Source organism: Prenolepis imparis, unplaced genomic scaffold, assembly GCF_030444845.1.
Source record: "Prenolepis imparis isolate NDT839.2.m4 unplaced genomic scaffold, iyPreImpa1.0 SCAF_13, whole genome shotgun sequence".
In the NCBI taxonomy this organism is placed as follows: domain Eukaryota; kingdom Metazoa; phylum Arthropoda; class Insecta; order Hymenoptera; family Formicidae; genus Prenolepis; species Prenolepis imparis.
Window position 1 is genome coordinate 9,820,527 of NW_028141171.1, and position 24,542 is coordinate 9,845,068.

Genomic DNA, 24,542 nt, shown 5'->3' on the forward strand with positions numbered 1-24,542 from the left:
TATAATTATATCGTTGCTATTTGTTTTTCATTACGAAGCATTCAAGCTTCATTAAAATAGAAATGGCAAACGCTTATGGCAAATAAATTAAATTTTTGAATAAGAAATAAAATCTGATTGAGTATTTTCAATAAGAAATAAGGCAATGATAAATAATGATACAATAAGTATTAATTGATCCATTTCTAACGTAATTTTAAATTAATGTTAAACGTGAAACGCTTAACAGTAATTAAGATCAACACAATAATTATAAATATCACAGCAGCATTAACAATAATTACATACTATTATGATTATAATTATCATGATTACATATTAATAATTACTTATAATATTATTTATAATATTATAATTACACAATAATATCAAACATCTCTCTAATAAGTAGATTCTCAAAAGATAACAGCCAGAATTCTAGTTGGTTTTATTTACCGCGCGTTCCGCAAAAAAATTCATACAATTAACACATTATAAAATAATATAGATGTATAATATCTTGTTTCAGTTTTGTCAATTTACTTGTTAATATGCTTTTAATTCACTAGTTAATTTTTAATGTCTATCTGTGTTCAAAGTTATGATATATAATTATTATACATTTAAATGTTTTTTCCTTTTTTTCAGGTATGATTATGTTTACTTATCACGAACCTATGTTTTCGCTAGCATGAGTTTTACGGAAGTTACTCCACGTTGTACATTACTGTATCATACATTATACGCATTATTTTTTACGCAGTACCATCACGTTACTCTCGTCATTGTGCGTTTTAATTTATTTGCTTGTTGGAATCTGTTTTATATATTACATGACTTTCCTACTGTTTATCGTATATGCTTTAAACTGCATATGAAAAAAGACCGATACGTAAGATATGCAGTTCTTGCAGATAAATTAAAGCTACCATTTAATATTACTGTATTTTACCTGTACGTTAAAAAGTGTGCCTGTGTTTGCATGCGTGAGATATGTCGTAAGCTTACCTATGTTTCTCTTAATATTTAATTAAAATGACGAGTATTTAATATCGTATTAAATATCGTCATTGGTAAGATGACGATAATTCTTATGATTTATCTTATTTATTTTCTAGCGCACAATTAGATGTAAATGGCAAATTGCATGAATATAGATCGAAATGAATTGTTTTCTTTTAACTTTATTTTAGCAAGCGGTGGAAGAAAAATACAAGCTCTGCGATGAAATGTTGTCTAAGCTTTTGCAATGGATCTCCGAAGTTGAGGACAAGCTGGCGAACCAGGACACCGTGAAGGAAGATGTTGAAAAGTTGAGAAAGCAGATAATTACCATGAAAGTAAGTACAATAAAATTAACAATCGAGCATTTGTAAATTCTTTAAAGTTAAAGAGTCAGATACTTCAATGTGGAATGTAATGTTATTCGCAGGATATTAAGGAGGATCTTGAGTCGCACAATCGGCCCATATCATCGTGTCTAGATCAGATTCGACAAGTCGTCTTGACTGGCGGCAACGTGTTGTCCAGCGATGAAGTGTCCACGTTGGAGAAGAATGGTCGGTCTCTCAAAACCCGATTTGACAAGGCGTTAGATCGCACTGATAAATTAGTGAAACGTCTCATTGGTGCTAGAGACGAATTGACAAAGTTCAAGTTTGTATTGCTTATATAATTATCGATTATTTTCTTAATTTAATTGATTTAACAACGAAGACTTTAATTGATTTATTTTTTTTTTTTTCACAGGAATGAGCTGACGACATTTTCAATTTGGTTGGATAAAACCAGATGTATTCTCGAAGATAAGGAACGTTCTCTGTCCGATCTGAACAAACTGAGCAGTAGTACGGATACAACTCGCGATTTCATTAGTGATGTCATTGCTCATCAAGCAGATTTGAGATTCATCACAATGGCGGCGCAAAAATTCGTCGACGAGAGTAAAGAATATCTTCAAGTTCTCAACGATTTCAGGACCAGTTTGCCGCAAAGATTGCCACACAAAGAGCTCACAGCTAGCCAAGATTCGCCAGTACGAGCCGAGGTATCCAGCGCGACAGCTCAGTACAAAGATCTATTGTCCCGAGCAAATCTTTTGTCAGATAGATTATCGGGCGTCGGCGGTAAACAGAGAGATTATCATGATTCTCTGAATAAGGCTATAACATGGTTGAGGGAAGTCGAACCGAAGGTGCACAGAGTTATCTCCGAGCCTGTCGCCGCCGAACCGAAACAAGTAGAGGACCAACTGAGCAAAGCAAAGGCGTTGAATAACGAGTTCCTTGCTAATGAGCGTTTAATCGATAATGCTAAACACAGCGTTGAGGCTCTGTTGAATTCTCTGGAAGGTCAACTGACGATCAAGGAGGCTCATGACCTCGAAGAACCGGTGAAGGCGTTAGAGGATAAGTACAAACAGCTCAGTAACGCCCTGGCTGAGAAATGTCAAGAACTCGATACAGCGTTGGTGAGAAGCCAAGGAGTACAAGATGCATTGGACAGTCTGGTTGCGTGGCTGAACAACATTGAAAGTCAATTTAAGTACGTATAAATATCAATTATAATTTCTGAATTTTATTGATCGTTTAACGAATAATTTAACTTATACTTTCACGCAAATTGTGTTGCATAGGTCGCTTCAACGTCCGGCAAGTTTGCAGAAGGAACGCTTGGAAGAGCAGCAAAGGGAGCAGCGATTACTTCAGGCAGATCTAGATAGCCATCGCTTGAGCGTAGAAACTATCACGAGAAACGCTCAGGATCTTCTTTTGAATTCCAGCAACGTTCGCATCGCCAAACGTATCGAGAGCAAATTGAAAGATGTACAAACCAGATTTGAGAAACTGATGGACAAGTCTTTGAGGCGTGGTGAATTTTTAGATGAAATAGCGCAAGCTCTGAACGAATTTCTCGCTGATGTATCCAAGTTTGAGAGTTGGTACGCGCACATGATGGAAGTTCTCGACTCGAGAGATCTGGGCAAGTTCGATATGTCGGAATATGAGGGCAAAATGGCTCGATTAATAGACATGCGGGAAGATCAACGCGGAAACTTTGAAGATCTCATACGTAACGGAAAGAACTTGATCTCCAAGAAGGATATAACCGAGGCCGGCGCGATTAGAGATAAGATCAAGGCGCTCGAGTCTCAATGGAAGGAATTGAATAATCTGCTCGACGAGAAACAACGATTGTGCAAATCGAGGGCGGAACAACATACGGCATATGAGAAACTGCGGGATCAAGTGCTCGAATGGCTCACTCGTACGGAGAATAAAGTGCAAGGACTCGAACCGGTTGCTGTTGATCTAGACAAACTAAAGATACAACAGGAGGAGTTGAAACCTATACAAAAAGAATATCGTGATTACGGCAACACTGTGGATAAAATCAACGATCTTGGTATCGCGTATGACAGTTTACTGAAAGAACGCGGCGAAAGTCCGACTCGTCGACGTGGCAGTACTAGCCCAACAAAGAGACCAGGTATCGTTTGCTAAGATTATTACTTGTTCGATTGCATAGATAACTTTTCGATAGCATGGCTATTTATCATGCCTGTGTTTGAACCTTTTGCGAGCCAGTTTATACTGCCAATTCGTGCAATTTATCAGTTATAGCAATTCTAGCTTATATCTTTCACGTTGCCTCTTTTTCAGCACACGAGCATTGCCATTTCCGTTATGTTTGATCTTTTTTTCTGTCATTTTTTTTGTAGTACTGCGAATGTCGCAAGACGGTCGCTCGCCGTCACCCACTAAATCCTACGCAGTTCAAAGTCCGGTCTCCCCAGGTGGTAGCAGCGGATTCAGCAGTCGCCGTTCGAGTCAAGATGGTTTCCATTTGGAAGAATTATCGCCGGTTCAACAGCAGCTTTCAGAAATTAATCACAGATACGGATTACTTGGCGTCAGACTATCGGATCGCCAAACAGAATTGGATAATATTAGGGAAGAATTGAAGAAACATTTGGACCATTTGAAAATACTCTCTCAATTCTTGGACAAGGTAATTATCTATTTTTTAAGTGATATATTTTTTTATTATAATCTTGTGCACACGCAGTAATATATAAAAATAATTTTAATAGATTCAGCGACAGTTGCCTAAAGAAAGTATGCTTGCCACTAAAGACGATGCGGACAAAACAATCAAGCAGATAAAGGTTCTCGTCGAAGAGATGTATGAGAAACAGTCTCTACTAGACAGCACTCGAACGCAAGTGCGTGATTTAGTCAGACGTAAAAAAGGAGCAGATGGTGTGGATAGATTGAACGACGAGATGGAAGATGTTGTTAGTCGATGGAAATCGATCTCGGATAAATGCAAGGACAGAATTAAATTCTTGGAAGACATTAAAGACTTTTACGATACGTATGAGAGTCTTGACTCTTGGCTTGGCGCTAAGGAACGTATGCTGAGTGCTTTAGGACCGATTTCGGCCGATCCTCGTATGGCTGCGAGTCAAATGCAGCAGGTGCAAGTCTTGCGAGAAGAATTCAGAACTCAACAGCCGCAAGCGGATCATCTGGCACAAGTCGGAGAAAGCATTCTCATCGCGATATCTATAGATTCTCCGGATGGACAGAAGATAAACGCGAGATTGCAGAGCATTCGGCAAAGATGGGCGGATCAAATGAGAAGATTGGACGAAAGAGCCCAGAGTTTAGGAGACGCCGCTGATACTAGTCGCGAGTTCGATGCCAGTCTCAACCGATTACGAAATGCCCTGCAAGGAATTTCAGACAACTTGGACGAGTTATCTCTCGAGAAGGATCCTGAAGAACAGCTTCGTAAAATCGAAAATCTAGAGAGGCAATTGGAAGGTCAAAGGCCGTTATTAGCGGATGTGGAGATGGCTGGTGCGCAGTTGTGCGAAGTTTTGAGCGATCCAGCATCGAAATCCGAAATCCAAGGAAAGCTTGCCACAGTTGGCAAGATGTACAACAACTTACAGAAGAAGTTAGATCACAGGAAGGCTGAAATCGAAGGCAATCTTCGAGATGGAAGACAATTTGAGGCTTCCTGTAGCAGAACTCTGGGATGGCTTGCGGATGAACTTGGCAACATGTCTGAAAAATTACTCGTATCTGCCGACAGAGAGGTTTTGCAACAACAACTTGATCATCACGAAGTATGTATAAATATTCAAGAGATTTTTTGCATTTTTTTCTCAATTTATATTTTATTTCATGCTCATTATTTTATTCTCAATTTATATTTTATACTTCTTGATCTACTTTTTATTATTATTAAATTAAAATTAAAATATTACTTTTTTTTAGCCTGTGTACCGAAACGTGATGGGCAAAGAACATGAAGTCATAATGCTGCTGAACAAAGGACGCGATATACTTGCAAGATCTCAAAAAACTGAAAATCGCTCTCTCCAGCGTGACTTGGATAAGATGCAATCACAATGGGATCGTTTGAAGAAGGACACCGTTGAAAGACACACTAGATTGCAGACTTGCGCAGAGCATTGCAAGAAATATTACAAAGCCCAAGACGTGTTTCTTCCATGGCTTCGACAGGCCGAAGATAAATTGGATAGTTTGATTCCCTCTTCCTTCAGACGCAAGGACATCGAAAAGCAGCTGAAGGAGTTATCATCGTTCAGGAACGAAGTGTGGAAACACTCTGGAGAATTCGAGAATAATAAGATGCTTGGCGAGACATTCGTCAGTGCTTGCGACATTGATAAACAAAATGTGAAAAATGAACTTGGTGCTATGAAAACTAGATGGGATAAATTAAATAATGGTACGTATTAATTAACTTATGTATTAATTAACGTACTTATTATTTAATATGTTCTAGTATTATAATTTAATTATTTTTTGTGCAGATTTATTATCTAGGACACAGTCTTTGGAAGACACCGCACGTCACTTAATGGACTTTAATGAGAACTTGCGCGATTTGCAGCATAGTTTACAACGTTGTGAAGATAAATTAGCTTCGCATGATGCTCTTGGTGGAGCGGCTAAGGATCCGAAACTTCTCGATAGAATAAAGGTAATTTAAAAGCGTTGTATTCTTAAAAAAAAAACCGCGCGGTTAATGCAAAATATATGTACTAATTATATAAAATATATGTACTAATTACATATACTAATTATATTTTTCCAGAATTTACGAGAAGAGACGACGAATTTGAAGAAACCTTTGCAATGCGTGAGACAACAGGCTAACGATCTCGTAAATAAAGCTGGTGAGCAAGGCGTCGATGCGACTCATTTACAAGACGAAATTGATAATGTTACCGATCGCATCAATGATTTGCAAGCGAAATTGGATGACAGATGCAACGAACTGCAAAGCGCAGCGACGGCAGTCGCGCAATTCAATGATCAAGCGAAGTCGATCAATCAACAGCTGACCGCTCTCGAGAAAGATCTAGATTCCATGAAGGCATCCGGTCGAGAAATTAAGATTGTACGAGCTCAATTGGAAGATATTGCCAAAGTCATCGGCAAAATTAATAAATTGTACGAAGAAATCGCTGATCTGCAGAATCATGGCGAACGTTTGGTCGATTACGGTTTCGCTGCTGATGCTGTAGCAACCAGAGATCAGGTCGACGGATTTAAACGACAAATTGGCAAGCTAGACGAGCGTGCGCGTACCAGAGAAGATGAGCTCACTTCCACTTTGAATAAATTACAAGAATTCTATCAATTGCACACGGATGTTTTAGAAGGTATCAGTGACGCGAACGAACATGTCAGAAAGTTCAAGCCTGTCGGATCCGAAGTGGACTCGATTAAGGCTCAGCAAGAGGACTTCCGAGCTCTTAAAATCAAGAAGATCGAACCACTGGCGCATGCTGTTAATGAATGTAATGCGCTTGGTCAAGGTCTAATACAAACTGCAAGACGAGATGTCAACACTAGCAATATCGAGAAGGATGTTGACAAGATGAATGAAAGATGGAATGATCTGAAAGACAGGGTAAATATTTCAATCTGTTTTTATTTAGATCTATATCAATATTACATGCAAAAATTAACCGAGATGGAAATATTGTTTTATTATTTAATTTAATGTATAATTGTATTTCTTTTTAGCTGAACGAGCGGGATCGCAAATTGGATGTTGGATTATTGCAATCGGGCAAATTCCAAGAAGCTTTGGACGGTCTAGAAAAATGGTTAACCGATACGGAAGAAATGGTTTCAAATCAGAAACCACCATCGTCAGATTACAAGGTTGTGAAAGCGCAGCTGCAGGAACAGAAGTTCCTACGAAAGATGTTGTTAGATCGTCAAAATTCTATGTCGTCTCTCTACAACATGGGACGGGAGGTAGCCGCCGATGCTGACTCGAAGGAGCGTAAAGCCATCGAGAAACAATTGAACAATCTAATAGGCAGATTTGATAATTTGACGGAAAGCGCCGCGGAAAGAATGGATGCTCTCGAGCAAGCTATGGTGGTGGCGAAACGATTCCAAGATAAATTGGTACCGCTTGCCATTTGGTTGGATAAGACGGAAAAGAAAGTAAAGGATATGGAATTAGTTCCAACCGATGAAGAAAAGATACAACAACGTATCAGCGAACATGACGTATTTCATGAGGATATTATATCCAAAACACCTGATTTCAGCGAACTCACAGAGATAGCCAGTCAATTAATGTCGCTCGTAGGCGAAGATGAAGCTAGTGCATTGGCTGATAAACTTCAGGACGCGGCAGATAGATATGCCGCTCTGGTCGAACGATCCGAAGCCCTCGGCAGCTTGCTGCAACGTTCGAAACAGGGTTTGCGTCATCTGGTTCTAACGTACCAAGATCTACAAGCGTGGATGGAGAGCATGGAGATTCGATTGTCAAAATATCGCATTTTGGCTGTACACACGGAGAAACTCTTGCAACAAATGGAAGATCTCGCGGATCTCACAGAAGAAGTCTCGACGCGGCAAACGGAAGTCGACAGCACCGTGGATTCCGGTCTGGAGTTGATGAAACACATCTCGAGTGATGAGGCGCTTCAACTGAAGGACAAATTGGACTCCCTGCAACGACGATTTAACGATCTCGTCACGCGTGGTTCGGATCTTTTAAAACACGCCCAGGAGTCCTTACCGCTGGTGCAACAATTCCACGATAATCACAGTCGATTGATGGATTGGATGCAGGGCGCGGAATCCGCTCTGCAGTCGGCTGAACCTCGCGAGGAGGAGATTATCCGACTCGAGATGGAGATATCAGAGTACAGACCTGTTTTGGACAAGATCAATGCGGTGGGTCCGCAATTATGTCAATTATCACCAGGAGAGGGTGCCGCGACTATCGAGGGTCTTGTAACCAGAGACAACAGACGATTTGACGCGATTGCTGAACAGATTCAGAGGAAAGCAGAGAGAATTCAGTTGAGCAAGCAGCGGTCCTTGGAAGTAATCGGCGACATAGACGATCTGCTCGACTGGTTCAGAGAAGTGGATAATCAACTCCGAGAGGCCGAGCCGCCTAGCAGCGAGCCTGAGATTATTAGAGTACAACTGAAAGAGCATAAAGCGCTCAACGACGATATATCCAGTCAAAAAGGCAGAGTTCGAGATGTCATATCGACGGCGAAGAAAGTAATACGTGAGAATGCTCAACACGAAGACACATCTACGATCAGAGACAAGATGGAAGATTTACGAGAAACAATGGAAATTGTATCAAGCTTATCGACAGACAGATTGGGAGCTTTGGAGCAGGCTCTACCGCTAGCCGAGCATCTTCGCGACACCCACGCTGGTCTGGTCAGTTGGCTCGAAGAGGCTGAACAACAAGTCGCCATGTTACCTATGCCAGCTTTGCGACCTGACTTGATAGCGGCGCAGCAAGACAAGAACGAGCTTCTCATACAGAGCATCAACGAGCATAAGCCTCTGGTGGAGAAGCTCAACAAGACCGGCGAAGCTCTCATTAAATTGTGCAATGAAGAGGAAGGCTTGAAAGTACAGGACATTCTGGAAAACGACAACGCTCGCTATGCGGCATTGAGAGCCGAGCTGAGAGGCCGACAACAGGCGCTGGAACAAGCGCTGCAGGAATCCTCGCAATTTTCCGATAAATTGGAGGGTATGCTGCGCGCCCTGTCTTCCACCGCCGATCAGGTGAACGGCGCTGAGCCTATTAGCGCTCATCCAGCTCGACTGCACAATCAGATGGAGGAGAATGCGGCTTTGGCAGACGATCTCGCTCAGCGATCCGAAGCTTACGCAGCCGTCAGGAAAGCTGCGGACGATGTGATCAGCAAGGCCGGCAACAGGGCCGATCCGGCAGTGAAGGACATCAAACGTAAACTGGACAAACTCAACAAATTATGGTCCGACGTGCAGAAAGCTACGAACGATCGCGGTAGTACTTTGGATGGCACTCTGGCCGTCGCTGAAAAGTTTTGGGCCGCGTTGAATGGAGTTATGGCAACTCTGAGAGAACTGCAAGACACACTCGCTGGACAGGCACCACCGGCAGCTCAACCGACCGCCATCGAGGCACAACAAGTGGTGTTGCAAGAAATCAGGCAAGAGATCGATCAGACCAAGCCGGATGTCGAACAAGTTAGAGCATCGGGACACAAATTAATGGGCTTGTGCGGCGAGCCGGATAAACCTGAAGTACGAAAGCACATCGAAGATTTAGATCAGGCTTGGGACAACGTCACCGCTCTGTATGCCAGACGTGAAGAGAATCTGATTGATGCCATGGAGAAGGCGATGGAGTTCCATGAAACGCTGCAAGATCTGTTAGAGTTTTTGAAAGAAGCCGAGATCAGATTTGAAAACATGGGTCCGCTCGGCAGTGACATCGACGAGGTGAAGAAGCAAATTAAACAGCTGGCCAACTTCAAGGCCGAGGTGGATCCGCACATGGTGAAGGTCGAGGCGTTGAACAGGTGACAATTAGTTTTCAAATTAAGATTACATTTAAACGTTAATGACGTTACAAAGAGTTCAATGCACAGCATTGGCCTTTTTGTACGACTCCCGTCCGAGAGTTATTTGCGATGAAACCTTTTAATAAAACGTAAATTCTAATCCCGACTTTTGTTTTTCTCTGCGCCGGTTCCCGAACATAGGAGTCTGACAAGGCAAGTCAATCTCTCTTTGTGTTGTCGCTGGTAGTTAGAGCATGGCTTCATGTTGTTGTCATCGTGTCTACTTCGTCCCATTTTAATTTAATCTTGCAGTCCTTAACACAATTTACATACACGTTTAATTGTATCCTTCCCTTATTTGTTACTAGAACAACACGAGCACGCGCTTGTTTTGTTCTAGTCTCTTTCTAAAAAAAGGCATTAAGTCGATTCTGGCAAGTATTGTTGTCGCTGATCAGCTGATCAGCTGATTTCTGTCAAAAAATATTAATTGCGGACAAATAAGTATATATTATAACATTATATTATTTATAACATATTATTATAATTAAAATAATAATAATTTAAGAAATATTTTTTTTTTTTAATCGGCTCTCAATATTAATAAATAATAAATAAATAAATATGATGTTTTAGAAGTCTGCCAATATGTCGGCCAATTAATTTTCGCGCTTGGCTCTATTGGCCGACTTCTAAAACATCATATTTATTTATTTATTATTTAATAATAATAATATTTTGTAAGTAATATAATATGTTATAATACTTCATAAATAACATGCCTTTTTTTAGAAAGGGATTTTTAAATAAATTGCTCATCCGCATGTAGCAGGTGGATCGAGCGATCAACCACACGAGAATTCGTAGATGATAATACAATTTATAATTTTGACAGAAATAATGTGGAAGCGGCATTGATTAATTCAGTTGATATTAATTCCCTCGGTAGTTAAACTCGTTGAAATTTTTATACCCGTCCTCCCTGTAGATAATGTGGTGTTCAATGTTATGTTGCTCGAGCATATATGTAGCAACATATACATGTTAAAAAAACGTTCTATACATGTTGCTATATATAATATCAAGAAATATATCGCGATACATTTTTTAACATTATCATCTTTTTTAGGCAAGCGGCCGAATTAACGGAAAGAACCACTTCCGAACAAGCAGCAGCCATCAAGGAACCGCTCGGTGACGTGAACAGGCGATGGGACGGATTATTGAGAGGTTTGGTGGAGAGGCAACGATTACTGGAGAACGCATTATTGCGACTCGGTCAATTCCAGCACGCCTTGGACGAGTTGTTAGTATGGATCGAGAAAACCGACATTACTTTAGATAATCTCAGGCCGGTAGCGGGCGACCCGCAAGTGATCGAGGTCGAGTTGGCCAAGCTGAAAGTTCTAGTGAACGACATACAGGCTCATCAGACGAGCGTTGACACCTTGAACGACGCTGGACGTCAATTAATCGAGGATGGCAAGGGTACCGCGGAGGCGTCCACTACAGCCGATAAGCTAGGCACGCTGAATCGTCGTTGGCGAGATCTACTGCAACGCGCCGCTGATCGCCAGCGAGAATTGGAGGACGCCTTACGAGAGGCGCAATCCTTTACCGCCGAGATACAGGATCTGCTGTCGTGGTTGGGCGATGTTGATAGTATGATAGTAGCTTCCAAGCCTGTTGGTGGATTGCCCGAGACGGCATCCGAACAGCTGGAGCGTTTCATGGAAGTGTACAACGAGCTCGAACAAAACCGTCCAAAAGTCGAGACAGTGTTACAACAGGGGCAGGAGTATCTAAAAAAAGCGGATACGACCAGCGCCGGTGGATTGAACCACAATCTGCGAACGTTGAAACAGAAATGGGATAATGTACTGGCGCGCGCCAGCGATAAAAAGATCAAATTGGAAATCGCCCTGAAGGAAGCCACCGAGTTCCACAACGCGCTACAGGCCTTCGTCGATTGGTTGACGAATGCTGAAAAGATTCTGACAAACCTCAAACCCGTCTCGAGGGTCATGGAGACCATACTTCAACAAATCGAAGAACATAAAGCGTTCCAGAAGGATGTCGGCGTTCATCGCGAGACCATGTTGAATCTCGACAAGAAGGGAACTCATCTCAAATACTTTTCTCAAAAACAGGATGTGATTCTTATAAGGAACTTGCTCGTCAGCGTGCAACACAGATGGGAGCGTGTCGTCTCCAAGTCGGCCGAGAGAACGAGGGCTTTAGATCATGGTTACAAGGAAGCTAGAGAGTTCCACGACAGCTGGTCGAACTTGATGTATTGGCTGGATGAAACCGAGAAGACATTGGATGAAGTCGCTGCTGATGGACTTGGCGGTAACGATCCGGATAAGATTAAATCACGCCTCAATAGACATCGCGAGATACAGAAGGCGCTGAGTGCTAAGCAAAGCACGTACGATACCACTATGAAGAATGGCAAAATGTTGAAGGACAAAGCGCCGAAGACCGACGAGCCTGCTTTGAGAGAACTTTTGAACGAGTTGAAGAACAAGTGGACTACGGTCTGCGGTAAATGCGTGGATCGACAGAGGAAACTGGAAGAGGCCTTATTATTCTCTGGACAGTTCAAGGACGCGATTCAAGCGCTGCTAGAATGGCTGAGCAAGACCGAGAAATACTTGGCCAACACCGGACCGCTGCACGGCGATCTAGACACGGTGACCAATCTAATGGAGCAGCATAGAACCTTCGAGAGAGATCTGGAATCTCGTGCCTCGCAAATGGAGTCTGTCATCAAGACTGGTCGCGAGCTAGAGTCTAAGGCCTCCATCGAAGACGCGTCGATGATTCGATCGCAGTTGTCCGAATTGAACAGTCTCTGGGACAGAGTGACCAGTCTCTCGTCGAAGAAGTCCTCGCAGCTGGAGGAAGCCCTCAGAGAGGCTGAACGACTTCACAAAGCCGTGCACGTGTTGTTGGAATGGTTGAGCGACGCGGAGATGAAGTTGCGATTCGCCGGACCGCTGCCGGAAGATGAGCAAGAGAGCAGGAACCAGCTGATGGAACACCAGAGATTCCTCCGCGAGTTACAGTCTAAAGAAATTGAGAAAAATCACACGTTAGAGTTGGCGCATATTATTCTCGGAAAGGCGCATCCCGATGGTGCTGCCGTCATCAAACACTGGATCACGATTATTCAATCCAGGTGGGAAGAAGTGGCGACTTGGGCTTATCAAAGGAATCAAAGACTGGAGAACCACATGCAGGGACTGCAAGTTCGTACTACACTATATATTATATACGTGTAATACTTTATCTTATGTAAAAAAATACTGATATTGTTATTGTGTGCATTTCTCAGGATCTTGACAATCTTCTCGAGGAGCTGTTAGCCTGGCTTGAAGGTTTGGAGAACACTTTGAACGTCTTGGAGGCGGAACCGTTGCCCGACGACAGGGCTACGCTTGAGATGCTTATCGCGGATCACAGAGAATTTATGGAGAACACCAGTCGAAGGCAAAACGAAGTCGACCGCGTGTGCAAGGCCCGTCAAATTAAGCCGATTAAGGATGCGAGAAAAATATCGAAAGTTAGATCGCCTGCGCCTACGTACGTATTTATCGATATAAAAATTTATATGTTTCATGTTATAATATATAATTGCATATTCCGATTTTACGAATGCAGATATGGACGCTGATAGTATCATTCATGCAAAGTATTGTGTTAGCTGTTATACCTGCTTTGTGTTCAAATTATTAAGTTTGCATCCTAGTCATTTGTGTTACATTTGTGTCTTTATGTATTTAATGAATTATTTTAGTTTGTTACATGTATCTTATTATGCATATTGCAATTGTAGCAAAAGTTTCAGATCACCGTATTTGAAAGAATCACCAGAATTTTTCACTTTGCTTGCAATTTTTTATGAGATTTTTTTATGTATTTAATCTCTTGTGTTTTGTGTCTGTAACTGTCGCATGATATGTTGCTTTTGCAATGGAATTTCAGTAAGGATCTCTATCAGGATAGCGAGCATGAGCAGCCTCAGCCTCGTAAACAAAGGTGCGTGTTGCTCATCGTAACATAAATCTTTCTTACGTACTAAACTTAATCGCACAGCTTTTTCGTAAGTATAGCGTGTTTAATACGCACATTTTTAGTAGATGTACAAGTTTCTTTTTGTGTTAATGTTTTGATATTCAAGACACACAACACATTTTCACTATACAATTAATTCCTATCCGCACAATAATTTCACAATAGCAAAAATTTTCGATTTAGCAATAACATCAAATGTATCAATAATGTCTCACTTGCTTTTCACTTGTAGTTGTCCATAATGTTTGAAGTGTCTGCGTTACGTTAAAGTGTCGCTTATATTTTGTTACTTACATAATTCATGTTATATGTATTACGTCATTATAATACATACATATAGCTTAAGATATCGTTACAATTGACAATTTTTTTCCAACATAAAATGGAACTGATTTTCTAATTCTAAAGTCAAATATAATTTATAATAAATATAACTTATCAAATATTAGCGTGAAAAAAATTATACATTTGATAAAAAAAAAATCTCGCCATTTTTCACACAGAGTCCAATACTCACATAAAAAAAACAATCTATAAACTAGATAGACTATCGTGTATCGAGATGTCGAGCAACCTTTCTATAGATGCTTTCTTTAGTAGAAAGTATTTGAGTGATGTGACGCATGTTCCTGTTTAGCCGAGGCAGCCCAGGTCGTGACAGAACACCAGATCTTTCGTTGCCACACATCGGTCCACGCTTCCCCCCTAAAGGAAGGTTCGTTTAATTTTTATTTCAGTTCATTCTGCGCTTCTATTTTCATCTGGAATCATAAGTTTTAATGTGTACGATTCGACGTATCATACGACTCGCTAATGAACCGGTAATGGGATTCTTGTTTTCTTGCGGGATGAAGTGTGGCTGGGTTTGATGAACTGTTCCTCGTTTCGCTCACACAAAATCGTCTGTTTTAAAAGTGTGAAGTTTTGGGTTTCTTGAGAGAGATGCGATATTTATTATATGTATTTTTGAACTTTTTTTTATTCAGTTCTTTATTTTCGCGAATATTTGACAATTTTTTACTGTGAAATGATGTAGTTGTCAGACAAGATATCATTCATCAATTTTTAGACTTAGACAGTTTGTATATATTTTTTCATATGATGTGTTTCCTTTCTTACGAGCAGCAAAGGAGCCGAGCCGGAATTCCGTAGTCCGCGAGTCAAGCTGCTCTGGGATAAGTGGCGTCACGTTTGGATGCTGGCGTGGGAACGACAACGTCGTCTGCAGGACAAGTACAATTATATTCAGGAGTTGGATCGCGTTGCTAACTTTAGCTGGGAAGATTGGCGCAAGCGGGTAAGTACAAATTTTAATTAAATTTTCAGATAAATCTGTCTGGTTTTTTGGGGAAGACAGTTCGTGTAAAATAATACGATGTTTATTATTTAATTGCAGTTCCTGAAATTTATGAATCACAAGAAATCCAGACTGACCGATTTATTCAGGAAGATGGACAAGAACAACGATGGACTTATTCCGAGGGAGGACTTTATTCAAGGAATTATGAACACGAGTACTTGTCATTTTCTTTCAAACGAAAGCATATCGGCGCGCTGTGCGTGTTTTCTAATATCTTGAATCTGTAATTTGTAGAATTCGATACTTCTCGTCTGGAGATGGGTGCTGTTGCTGATCTCTTCGATCGTCATGGCGAGGGCTTGATAGATTGGAAAGAGTTCATCGCCGCTCTGCGACCCGACTGGGAGGAACGACGAACCTATAACGACACTGACAAGATACACGACGAAGTTAAGCGGCTAGTTATGTTGTGTACGTGTCGTCAGAAGTTCCGCGTTTTCCAAGTTGGCGAAGGAAAATATAGGGTACGTATAGTTATAATTTATAGCTTTAATAAACAATCAGTTAATTAATATTAACAATATATTTTAATTACACGATATGTGGAATTGTAGTTTGGTGACAGCCAGAAGTTGCGATTAGTCCGAATCTTACGTTCCACTGTCATGGTACGTGTTGGTGGAGGCTGGGTAGCCCTAGATGAATTCCTTTTGAAGAACGATCCTTGTCGCGGTAAGTATTCCCCGCGAATTTTTCATCTACAAAATATTTGTAGACGATCCGAGATTAGGCTGAGATAAGTCGCGTTTTTTTTTTCAATTCACAATTCTTTAATAGCGAGAGAAAGCTGGTTGACCGAATGGTGGACCCGTAATTAATCGAGCAGGTCAATTGCTAAATGCGAAATATCTCTAAAAGACGAATTGCTCTTTACAAGCAACTGAAATAACTTTCAAAAGAAATATCAGTACACTATCTCCTTTTCTCTCTCCTTTCCTAAGAGGCAATTAAACTTACGTTCCTGTTTAATTTTCTAATTTTCGAAAATGACGTACTCTTAAATATATTTGTTATTATTAATAACATCATTAATAAATATCATGCGTTAACGTTTTTGTTTTCGTTCTTGTTTTATATTAATCGATATTAATTTGCTTTGCTGCATTAAATATACGAATAAGTAATGCCATTTGTGAGAATATCATTGTCATTAACGAAAGTGTAGTTGAATATTGATTCGATATAACTAAACTTCATACGCTATTATCCTGATACTAAAAAGATATTTATTATTATACATATACGATTTCGACTCCTGAGGTGTTATAACTTTGCCATTAATCACAGTGACATTAAACGTAACTGAATGTAAATCTAATATTTGATATTTAACAGTAGATATATCTAGCATTTAACGAATAATCGAGGGTAGTGTACACATTCGCTGTTTTTATTGCTTTTGCTTATCTAGTAACCATCTTTTTACCACACGTATTGATTTAATTCCTTACCATTTGATTGCTAAGTAAGGGTATTAAAAATTCGAAATTGTTTATTGTCGACATAATTTTTTCTCACATTGTATTTTATGTTCGCGCTACTCGCAGTAATTGCATGATGATTAATTCGACTGTGTATTAAATTAAATGAAAGAAATGTGCGTTTGCTCTATCGTACTTTTCTTTTATTCTATCTCTTTCACTTCGTCGATTAATACTCATCTTAATTCTGGTATATCAAGATAATCACTAATTCCTCCGTCAAAAAATCTTTTCTGGTATAGTAGATATTGTTTTATGGATAGAGAATAGGTAAAGGGTAATATTACAGTAGACATATATAATCTAATATCTTGTTGACTATGTACTAACACAACTATTCCTTATATCCGTTCCGTTCCTTCTTACATCCTGTACATCCAACTCTACGACAAATATTTCCGTTTATTTTATTTCTGTATGACTCTTGTTTTACGAATTTGTTTTTTGAATGCGTTTCGCGAATTGTAAAAAATCTTGACGAAAACCGCGACGAATGATTGCATGGCTGTACATTTCGCCGCTTTCTAATCGACTCTGTCTCTCGAATCGTGATTAACTCGTTAAGTTTTCCTAATGCCAATACCGGATCCTAACAAACCGGAACAACATGAGGGTTGGTGTCCGCTCGGTGAGAATTGTTTTACGTGCACATAATTCCTTCGTGGTCTATACGTCGAAAAAGAAAACTCGCTTGTTTGATTATTAAAAAGTCTCATACAAAACTCCAATTATGCGCGAGATATTTACAGAGAGATAATGTCCTGCGATAATTGCTATTACACTTAGTATAGGCCATGAAGGTAACATCCCTACGTATGACGCATGACGTGTTATTCGCTTACTCCGGACTAATTTTCTCAAGTGTCATCTTTTTGTTTGAGTATGTCTATATGCGTGCGTATACGTTTGTATCATGTGATTGAACGATTGGCTACTTTTCCGGGTAAGGTAAATATAATAGATTTGGTACCGAAGTGAAATACAAGAGCTATATAGTTATTGCGCTGCGTAATGTTTATTGTTTCGCCACTTCGATGAAGAATCGAATGTCAGTGTTGCGAAAAGAGTCTGTGTTTAGTGATGCAGAATTTTTTACGAACGTAGTTATGCCGCAATCGTTTTCGTTTTTTTCTTTCCTCTCCGCGGTCTATACTTTTGCAATTTCTTGATTTGGGTGGTTGGTTGAATTAGATTTATTCGATTTATTTTTCTCTCTATCCTCGCACAATCTTGTAATATATTCAATGTGACTGTTTTATATATTTATTTGCAAAGATCCATTCTCGTAGCCCCTCTGTAGAAATTTTCATGTCTTTGCTACAAGATGACCAATGCATGTTTAGTGTTTTCTAGTATATTATTATTTTTTTAATTAAATTTCCTACCGAACGAGAAGGAAATTTTATATATGTAAATATACTTAAAACTTCTCGTTCTTTCTTTTTTTCTATTTAATTTAACATTAAAATGTTCAACCGAGATACATTGGTTTCTTTTGGCATGGTTACGAGTATGATGCGTAAATTAATTTCTGAGATATATATTATAAAATGTACGATAAAATAAGCGACGTGACTCATTACGCTTTTATTATAAAAAAAATTAATAAATTATATAAAAATTATATATTTCTCGCGGATAAGATAATTTTCTTGCTAATCGTACATTTTATATAAATATCTTAAACATTGAAACGAGTACTTTATCAATGTTGTTACAAAATTGAGTCTCTCAGTGGCAGAATATTTAGATAGTGACTGTATCTTTTCTCCGTGATATGATAACTTTGTCTTAAATAATTATATTTATTAATAAGTATGTGTCCGAAATTATCTCGATTTTACTATAAATTAGAACTTTTTTTTTCGATCATATATTCTAAATACGCTGTTCTTTTCTTTTTTTCCATGACACTTTAAACATACATACGAACCTGGATACGCCACTTAAACATACACGTACTCGAAACATGCACGCATATCGTGATACATTTTTTTCGCCTTTTATTTTTTCCCTGTCCATTATTATCGCTATTCATTGATAACGCGCATGCCTTTGATATTGTGAATCTGTAAAAAAAAAATATATCGTCACACCTTCCGCTTCATACAATTCACAACTCTCGTTCCGGATGTTGTCGTTCCGATATTTACTCAATTTTTTTTGTTTTTTTTCCACCTCGTTGTTGATCTAACACGACATCGTTCTCCCGCGTTCGTTATGTCATCTCGATGTCATCGTTTCGCTCTTTCTCTCTCTTTCTCTGTCTCCGGGTTTTCTGTGCAAATTTCAAAAATCTCTCTGGCACCTTTTCTCATATACCCCGCATCCCCCAACGCCTCTTTCCTAACTGCGTGCACGCAACACACTGTAGCCAAGGGAAGAACGAATATCGAGCTGCGGGAGCAATTCATACTGGCGGATGGTGTTAGCCAAACCATGACGGCCTTCCGATCCAAACCGAGTCCGACCTCGACGTTGCAGCGTACTCCGATATCCTCTGCCAATGCTGGACCGATCACCAAGGTAAGGAAAGCGAGTCACTGTCGAGCTAGGGCTTGATATGCGACGAAGCACGTACAGTACTCATTTTCACCGAATTTCTTTTTTTTATTTCTCTGCCGTTAATTTGTACAAACTGTTGAATACTCTCTCTTGAAATTTTCACACCGAATCAGTAGATTAGAAGATTAGACTTTGGCTTATTGTTAGAAGAGTAGAAAAATTCAGTTGCACGTATAACTTTTACCTGGACAGCTCAATGTTCTACTCTCGTCGTCATCGAGAATCTACGTAAGTATGCGACAACGTTTTCCTAAATTGGTCAACCTAGCCATTTGATTTTTCGCATGAGCATGGCAGTTTTTCAGACAATTACGTTGTTGTTTGAACATGTAGATGCAGCTATAGAAAGAAATAACGCTTGTTTAGTTTCATCATATCGGTCGATCTTGCGAAAACGATTCGACTGTATCTATTAAAGACCAGATATTAGATGCGTTATGTCTGCGTCTTGAATTTTTCGTCCAACCTCAGGAGACGCGATTTCGTAAATGTTTTGCCTATCTTCTCCGGAAATCCTTTCCCGACCCCGTTGCTTTTGGCGAAAGGACACATCCCAACTTCTATACCAATCACCGATCCTTGCGAAATGTTAAGGAAAATTATGAAAGTAATTATATTAATTTGTGAAATATTTTCTTTTCTATACGATTTGTAATCCAAATGGTCGATTTTGCGATCAAGGGAAGAACGAATTACGTATTATTTTAGCGTGGAGATGTGGTAGCTGTTCGTTTCAGGAATATTTTTCACTCATTGGAGTGAGAGAGTTTTGAAAGAGCGATAAAGAGGGATTGCTGTGATTGCATGAGGAATCTAAAGATTTTCGTTTGTGGTGTAGCGGAGGAGTTTATGAGCCAGCTGATGCCGATATTTGAGAATTTGAGGCAAAAGGAGGACCTCCCGTGCTCGTATCCCCTTCACATGCACGCCCCCTCTTATCATTGGGTAAATAACGAATTTTCTCAATTTTCTATTGCCATTTCGTGTGATGTTGTTGTACATTGACACACTTGAGTTTGGGTTTCCAGTATGGTCGCGACACTTTGACATGTTTCTGTAGACTGTCATTGTGTCTGCTTGTGTCCTCTCTGCGCTATTCTTCTCTCTATATGTATATCACGAAGATCGCAATGAATAAGCAATTGTCAGAGAGAGAGAGAGATTATGAATAATGTAATATTATTTATAATCTATCACAAATGCTTCTTTAATCGCGATGCAGTTTATAATGTGATGAATGCATGTCGGAAGATTATCATATTTAAGAATAATAAGTAAAGGAAAATGGATAGGAGGCTTGGAAATAAAAGTTTTATTATTTTTAAGTTTTATAATTTTCAGTTTATTATTACACAAATGTCATGTCATGTCATGTCATGTCATTTTATTTCTGCCTCGTGCTCATCCATTTCTCTATAAGGAACGCATGACGAGGATCTCTTGCGTGTCTGATATATTTCGCGATCTGATCACTTCGATTAAAGAGATTCGTAGCACATGTTGCGCCAAATTCTGTGGAATGTAACACCTTGTCGCATCATTCACTTGCTATCACTTTGTATCGATTTTTCTTTAGTTTGATCGTCGAATATATCTGATTTTTATTGTCAGAATTATTTGGACGCCTCTAATTCCCGCCCCCTTTGCCCCTCGGTAGAGAATTATTGACACAATCTATCCTACGATATATAAGCATAAAGAGACTTCTGATTTTCATTTCATGAATGTAACACAAATCTTAAACGGTAAGCTCGCGCAATTTTTCGAAAAAATTCAATTCCTCAATTCTCGGGTGCATTTTTCGAAATCTCGACAGCGTTAATTATTATTGAGAACAATTTTTTTTACGCGAAACTTTTTTTTAAGCAGTTAGACATTTTGAAAATAAATTTACTGGAATAAAACACGCGTTTATTATTGCGACGAAACGGACACGCATCGGGGATATGTAGTTGATTTATTGAACATTGAATTTGCATAACGAATGTCGTATTACTGCGTGTGTAGTGGCATTGATCGGAGATACCTCGAATCATCATAAGCTACTGTATCTCTCCCAACATCTTCTGGTAAGTTTGCATGACAGTATAGCTTTACTCCACTCTGGTAAAAATAGTAGCGGTTTTATTTTATTCTTATATTATTCAATCTCTATTATTTTCAACAATGAAACAGCACTTCGACAAAAGTATAAAGGTCTGCAAATCGGTAGATTTTTACCAGTTGGCTACTGTGTACAAATTGGTGTTGCCTGTTAAACTTTTGGGCACATTTATTGATTTACATAAAAATTAATTTTTTTTGCGTTCTTGCACTTATTTACGTATTTTCAATAAATTATATATATGTTCAAGTAATAATTGAAGTCTAATATATTATTTATTATATATTATAGTAGTTTTTTTACGTTTTGCTGTAGACTTTTTTGTAGTAAATGTTAGAGGAAGCATTATCTTATATTACCGTAAAAATATCAAAAGAATTTACTAGTAATTAATTTATACAAATACAAATATTTTTTCCACTATATTAAATGTTATTTAATTTTATTTTTATTAAATAATTCACGAAAGTTAATGATATTGTATTTTAAGTAGAAGATATTTTTCTTCCTTCTTCAGTAGCTCTTTAATAAATTTTTGTCAAAACCATTTTATCATATTACATGTGACATACAATTTGCATTAGAACGAATATATTTTTACGGTGTTGATAATTTAATAATTTTGTTTATGGCGGCAGAGAACGCGTAACACAAAATCATACATCTGATGATTGTGTTGATTAAACACAAATCACGATGGCTTTTTTGCTTCCCAGCTTACGCTTACATGTAAAATTTATCAATTTTTTTAAATCATCTAGGTGAGAGAACGAAGTGCTCGCAGCGTACCTATGGGTCAAACGCGAGCCTCGCGCTCATCCTTGAGCGCCGGCACACCGGACAGCCTTAGCGATAACGAAAGTTCCTTCAAGATAACTGCTAGGAAAACCAGCACGCCTTATAGATCCACCGTAACGCCCGGTAAGCTATCATTCTAAATTCTCTAAAAACCTTCTAAAAATAACATCTACAATTAACCATGTCGCAATATCTGCAGGTGGTAGCCGTCCATCTAGCAGACCAGCCTCAAGACCTGCCTCCCGACCTGCTAGCAGACCTAGTAGTCGACCTGCATCGCGACAAGGAAGCAAGCCACCCAGTCGATATGGATCGACGCAGTCGTTGGATGGTACGAGTAAAACTCATGAATAAGCTCTTACTTTATATATATTTTTATCTTTATTTTGTTCGCCACACTTAAATAAATTTTCTAAATGTTATGTCTAAATGTTGTGCAGACGATTCGTGCACTCCGAGTCGCATTCCGCGAAGAACCGTCATGGGTGGCTCCAGCAATACACCGACATCCAGTAGACATAACAGTATATCCGGTAGGAGACTTACGACCCCGGTGAACGGTTCAAGCTCGCGACCCCGTACCCCGACAGGATTGATTAGTCCCGCCAGCGGGGTGCCTTCCAGGTTTGTAGTCCTCAAAACTTATTTTTCATCGAAATACAATTTAAAACAGATCACGAACTAACTCGCATCAGTGTGTGTGCCTTCAATAAAAACATACATTAACTGATTATTATAACGTTTGCATTAGATTAACGATAATCGAGCATCTAGTATTATCTCATCTTACATTGAAAACTGATTGCGATGGTTCGAGGAATGTTCGATATGTTATTTTTCCCTAGCAATTGATTTATTTACCGAATGAATTTTTCTTTTTATTTTTGTTCTGTTTTTCTTGTTTTTTTTTGTTTTTTTTTAAACCTTTATATTATGTTTCCACTGCATACATTCGATACGTACCACGTAAAATACCGTCAAAGTACTAGTACATAAAGAAACGAAGCTTTCTAATTCAAGGGATTCGCGACGCGATGACATTATATATCGATTGATCGAACCTTATTACATCTTGTGTTAATCGCAAAACATTTATACGACTAATCAATCGATATAATAATTTAATAATCATTAATTTAACGGATCTGGTTAACGACGTTTTTTAGGTTTGGCTCAATCCATAGAGCTTCAAGCATTCCAACCCTGACTGGTGTCGGAACACCTATCAGGTAAAGCAAATTAATGAATCGACAATTTCGAGTAAAACTGGCTGGGAAAGCGGATTCTTGCGGCTTTCGCTTTGCGCTTTGCATTCTGTCTTTATCATTCTATTTTATTTCGCATTTATAAAAATTACAACAAGAAACAAAATGCAAAGCACATATTGGAATGCTGCAAGGTGTTTTACGGTATAGGGTATCGCTTTCTATATAAAAGACGTGGTGACGGTGATATATTTAAACTTGTTTTATTGTTTTATTTCAATCCTTGATCGTATCTTTTTCTCATTCTGTTTCTTCATTTCTGTATCTTCGTTTCTGTCTCTTCATTTCTGTTTTTTTGTTCGTTAATTCTCGATGTAAAAAGAGATTCCTTTGTCGTATACTCTTATATACAATATATACAGTTTGTGCAATAAAATGACATTTCGATTGCTCGTAATGCCTTAGCCGCTCTAGGATACCTGTGTATGTGGGAGTGGATATAAAATCTCCTCAGTCGACCACCAGCAATATGTCGACTCAAAGCAACCATTCTACGATTTCTACTGATTCCACTGGGTATGGCTGAACTTGCGCTTTTACATGTGTAACCTGTTTTCCGTTTCTTCTTACACTCGTTTCGTTTCTTCTTCTTCTTACGAATGTTTTGTTTTCGTCTGTTGTGTCTGCGTTTCTTCTCGCAATTGATACCATCATTATTTTGACATTTGATATCTCATCTATCATTAATATCTGATTATGCATTCGCATATTACATTGCATAATTTAAGTCATTTGACAAAAATAGCTTGCTTCATCTAATAATAATATTGGCGATTTTTTATTTCGTTCATGTCGAGAATGCAGCTAAAATTTATGAAATATTGTTATTTGGATGTTATCGCTTATTACGAATTTTGTGGAATGCTTGTGTGTGATTGTGATCGTTTTATACTTGTCAACTAACAATATTTTTTTTCATAATGTTAGGAGCAGCTCCGTGTGTACAAATTCAGCAACTAACATACCAACAGCCATTAAACAAGCTAGGTAAAAGTATTAATATTCATTCACAAATTTTGTCTTTTTTTGACTC

General features: G+C 38.9%; 1 protein-coding gene across 41 annotated transcripts in view; it reads left to right on the top strand.

Moving 5' to 3' along the window:
- Shot (dystonin-like protein short stop) overlaps positions 1-24,542 on the top strand; it is a 100,836-nt gene that overhangs the window by 72,607 nt on the left and 3,687 nt on the right. For 16 of the 41 annotated variants that reach the window (XM_083053088.1, XM_083053089.1, XM_083053091.1 and 13 more), the window contains 27 exons: positions 1,173-1,319; positions 1,412-1,635; positions 1,729-2,523; positions 2,615-3,468; positions 3,701-3,990; positions 4,073-5,116; positions 5,268-5,745; positions 5,831-6,000; positions 6,115-6,936; positions 7,053-9,874; positions 10,058-10,069; positions 10,986-13,110; positions 13,197-13,444; positions 13,847-13,900; positions 14,574-14,651; positions 15,062-15,233; positions 15,333-15,450; positions 15,531-15,760; positions 15,851-15,968; positions 17,343-17,405; positions 19,152-19,303; positions 22,208-22,367; positions 22,444-22,575; positions 22,685-22,868; positions 23,411-23,473; positions 23,915-24,025; positions 24,437-24,496. In XM_083053088.1, the coding sequence (XP_082909214.1) occupies positions 1,173-1,319; positions 1,412-1,635; positions 1,729-2,523; positions 2,615-3,468; positions 3,701-3,990; positions 4,073-5,116; positions 5,268-5,745; positions 5,831-6,000; positions 6,115-6,936; positions 7,053-9,874; positions 10,058-10,069; positions 10,986-13,110; positions 13,197-13,444; positions 13,847-13,900; positions 14,574-14,651; positions 15,062-15,233; positions 15,333-15,450; positions 15,531-15,760; positions 15,851-15,968; positions 17,343-17,405; positions 19,152-19,303; positions 22,208-22,367; positions 22,444-22,575; positions 22,685-22,868; positions 23,411-23,473; positions 23,915-24,025; positions 24,437-24,496 (11,726 nt within the window). Of the gene's footprint in view, positions 1-1,172; positions 1,320-1,411; positions 1,636-1,728; positions 2,524-2,614; positions 3,469-3,700; positions 3,991-4,072; positions 5,117-5,267; positions 5,746-5,830; positions 6,001-6,114; positions 6,937-7,052; positions 9,875-10,057; positions 10,070-10,985; positions 13,111-13,196; positions 13,445-13,846; positions 13,901-14,573; positions 14,652-15,061; positions 15,234-15,332; positions 15,451-15,530; positions 15,761-15,850; positions 15,969-17,342; positions 17,406-19,151; positions 19,304-20,180; positions 20,288-21,349; positions 21,412-22,207; positions 22,368-22,443; positions 22,576-22,684; positions 22,869-23,410; positions 23,474-23,914; positions 24,026-24,436; positions 24,497-24,542 lie in introns of all 41 variants that reach the window. The other 25 variants (XM_083053082.1, XM_083053099.1, XM_083053066.1 and 22 more) reach the window with 20 other exon arrangements.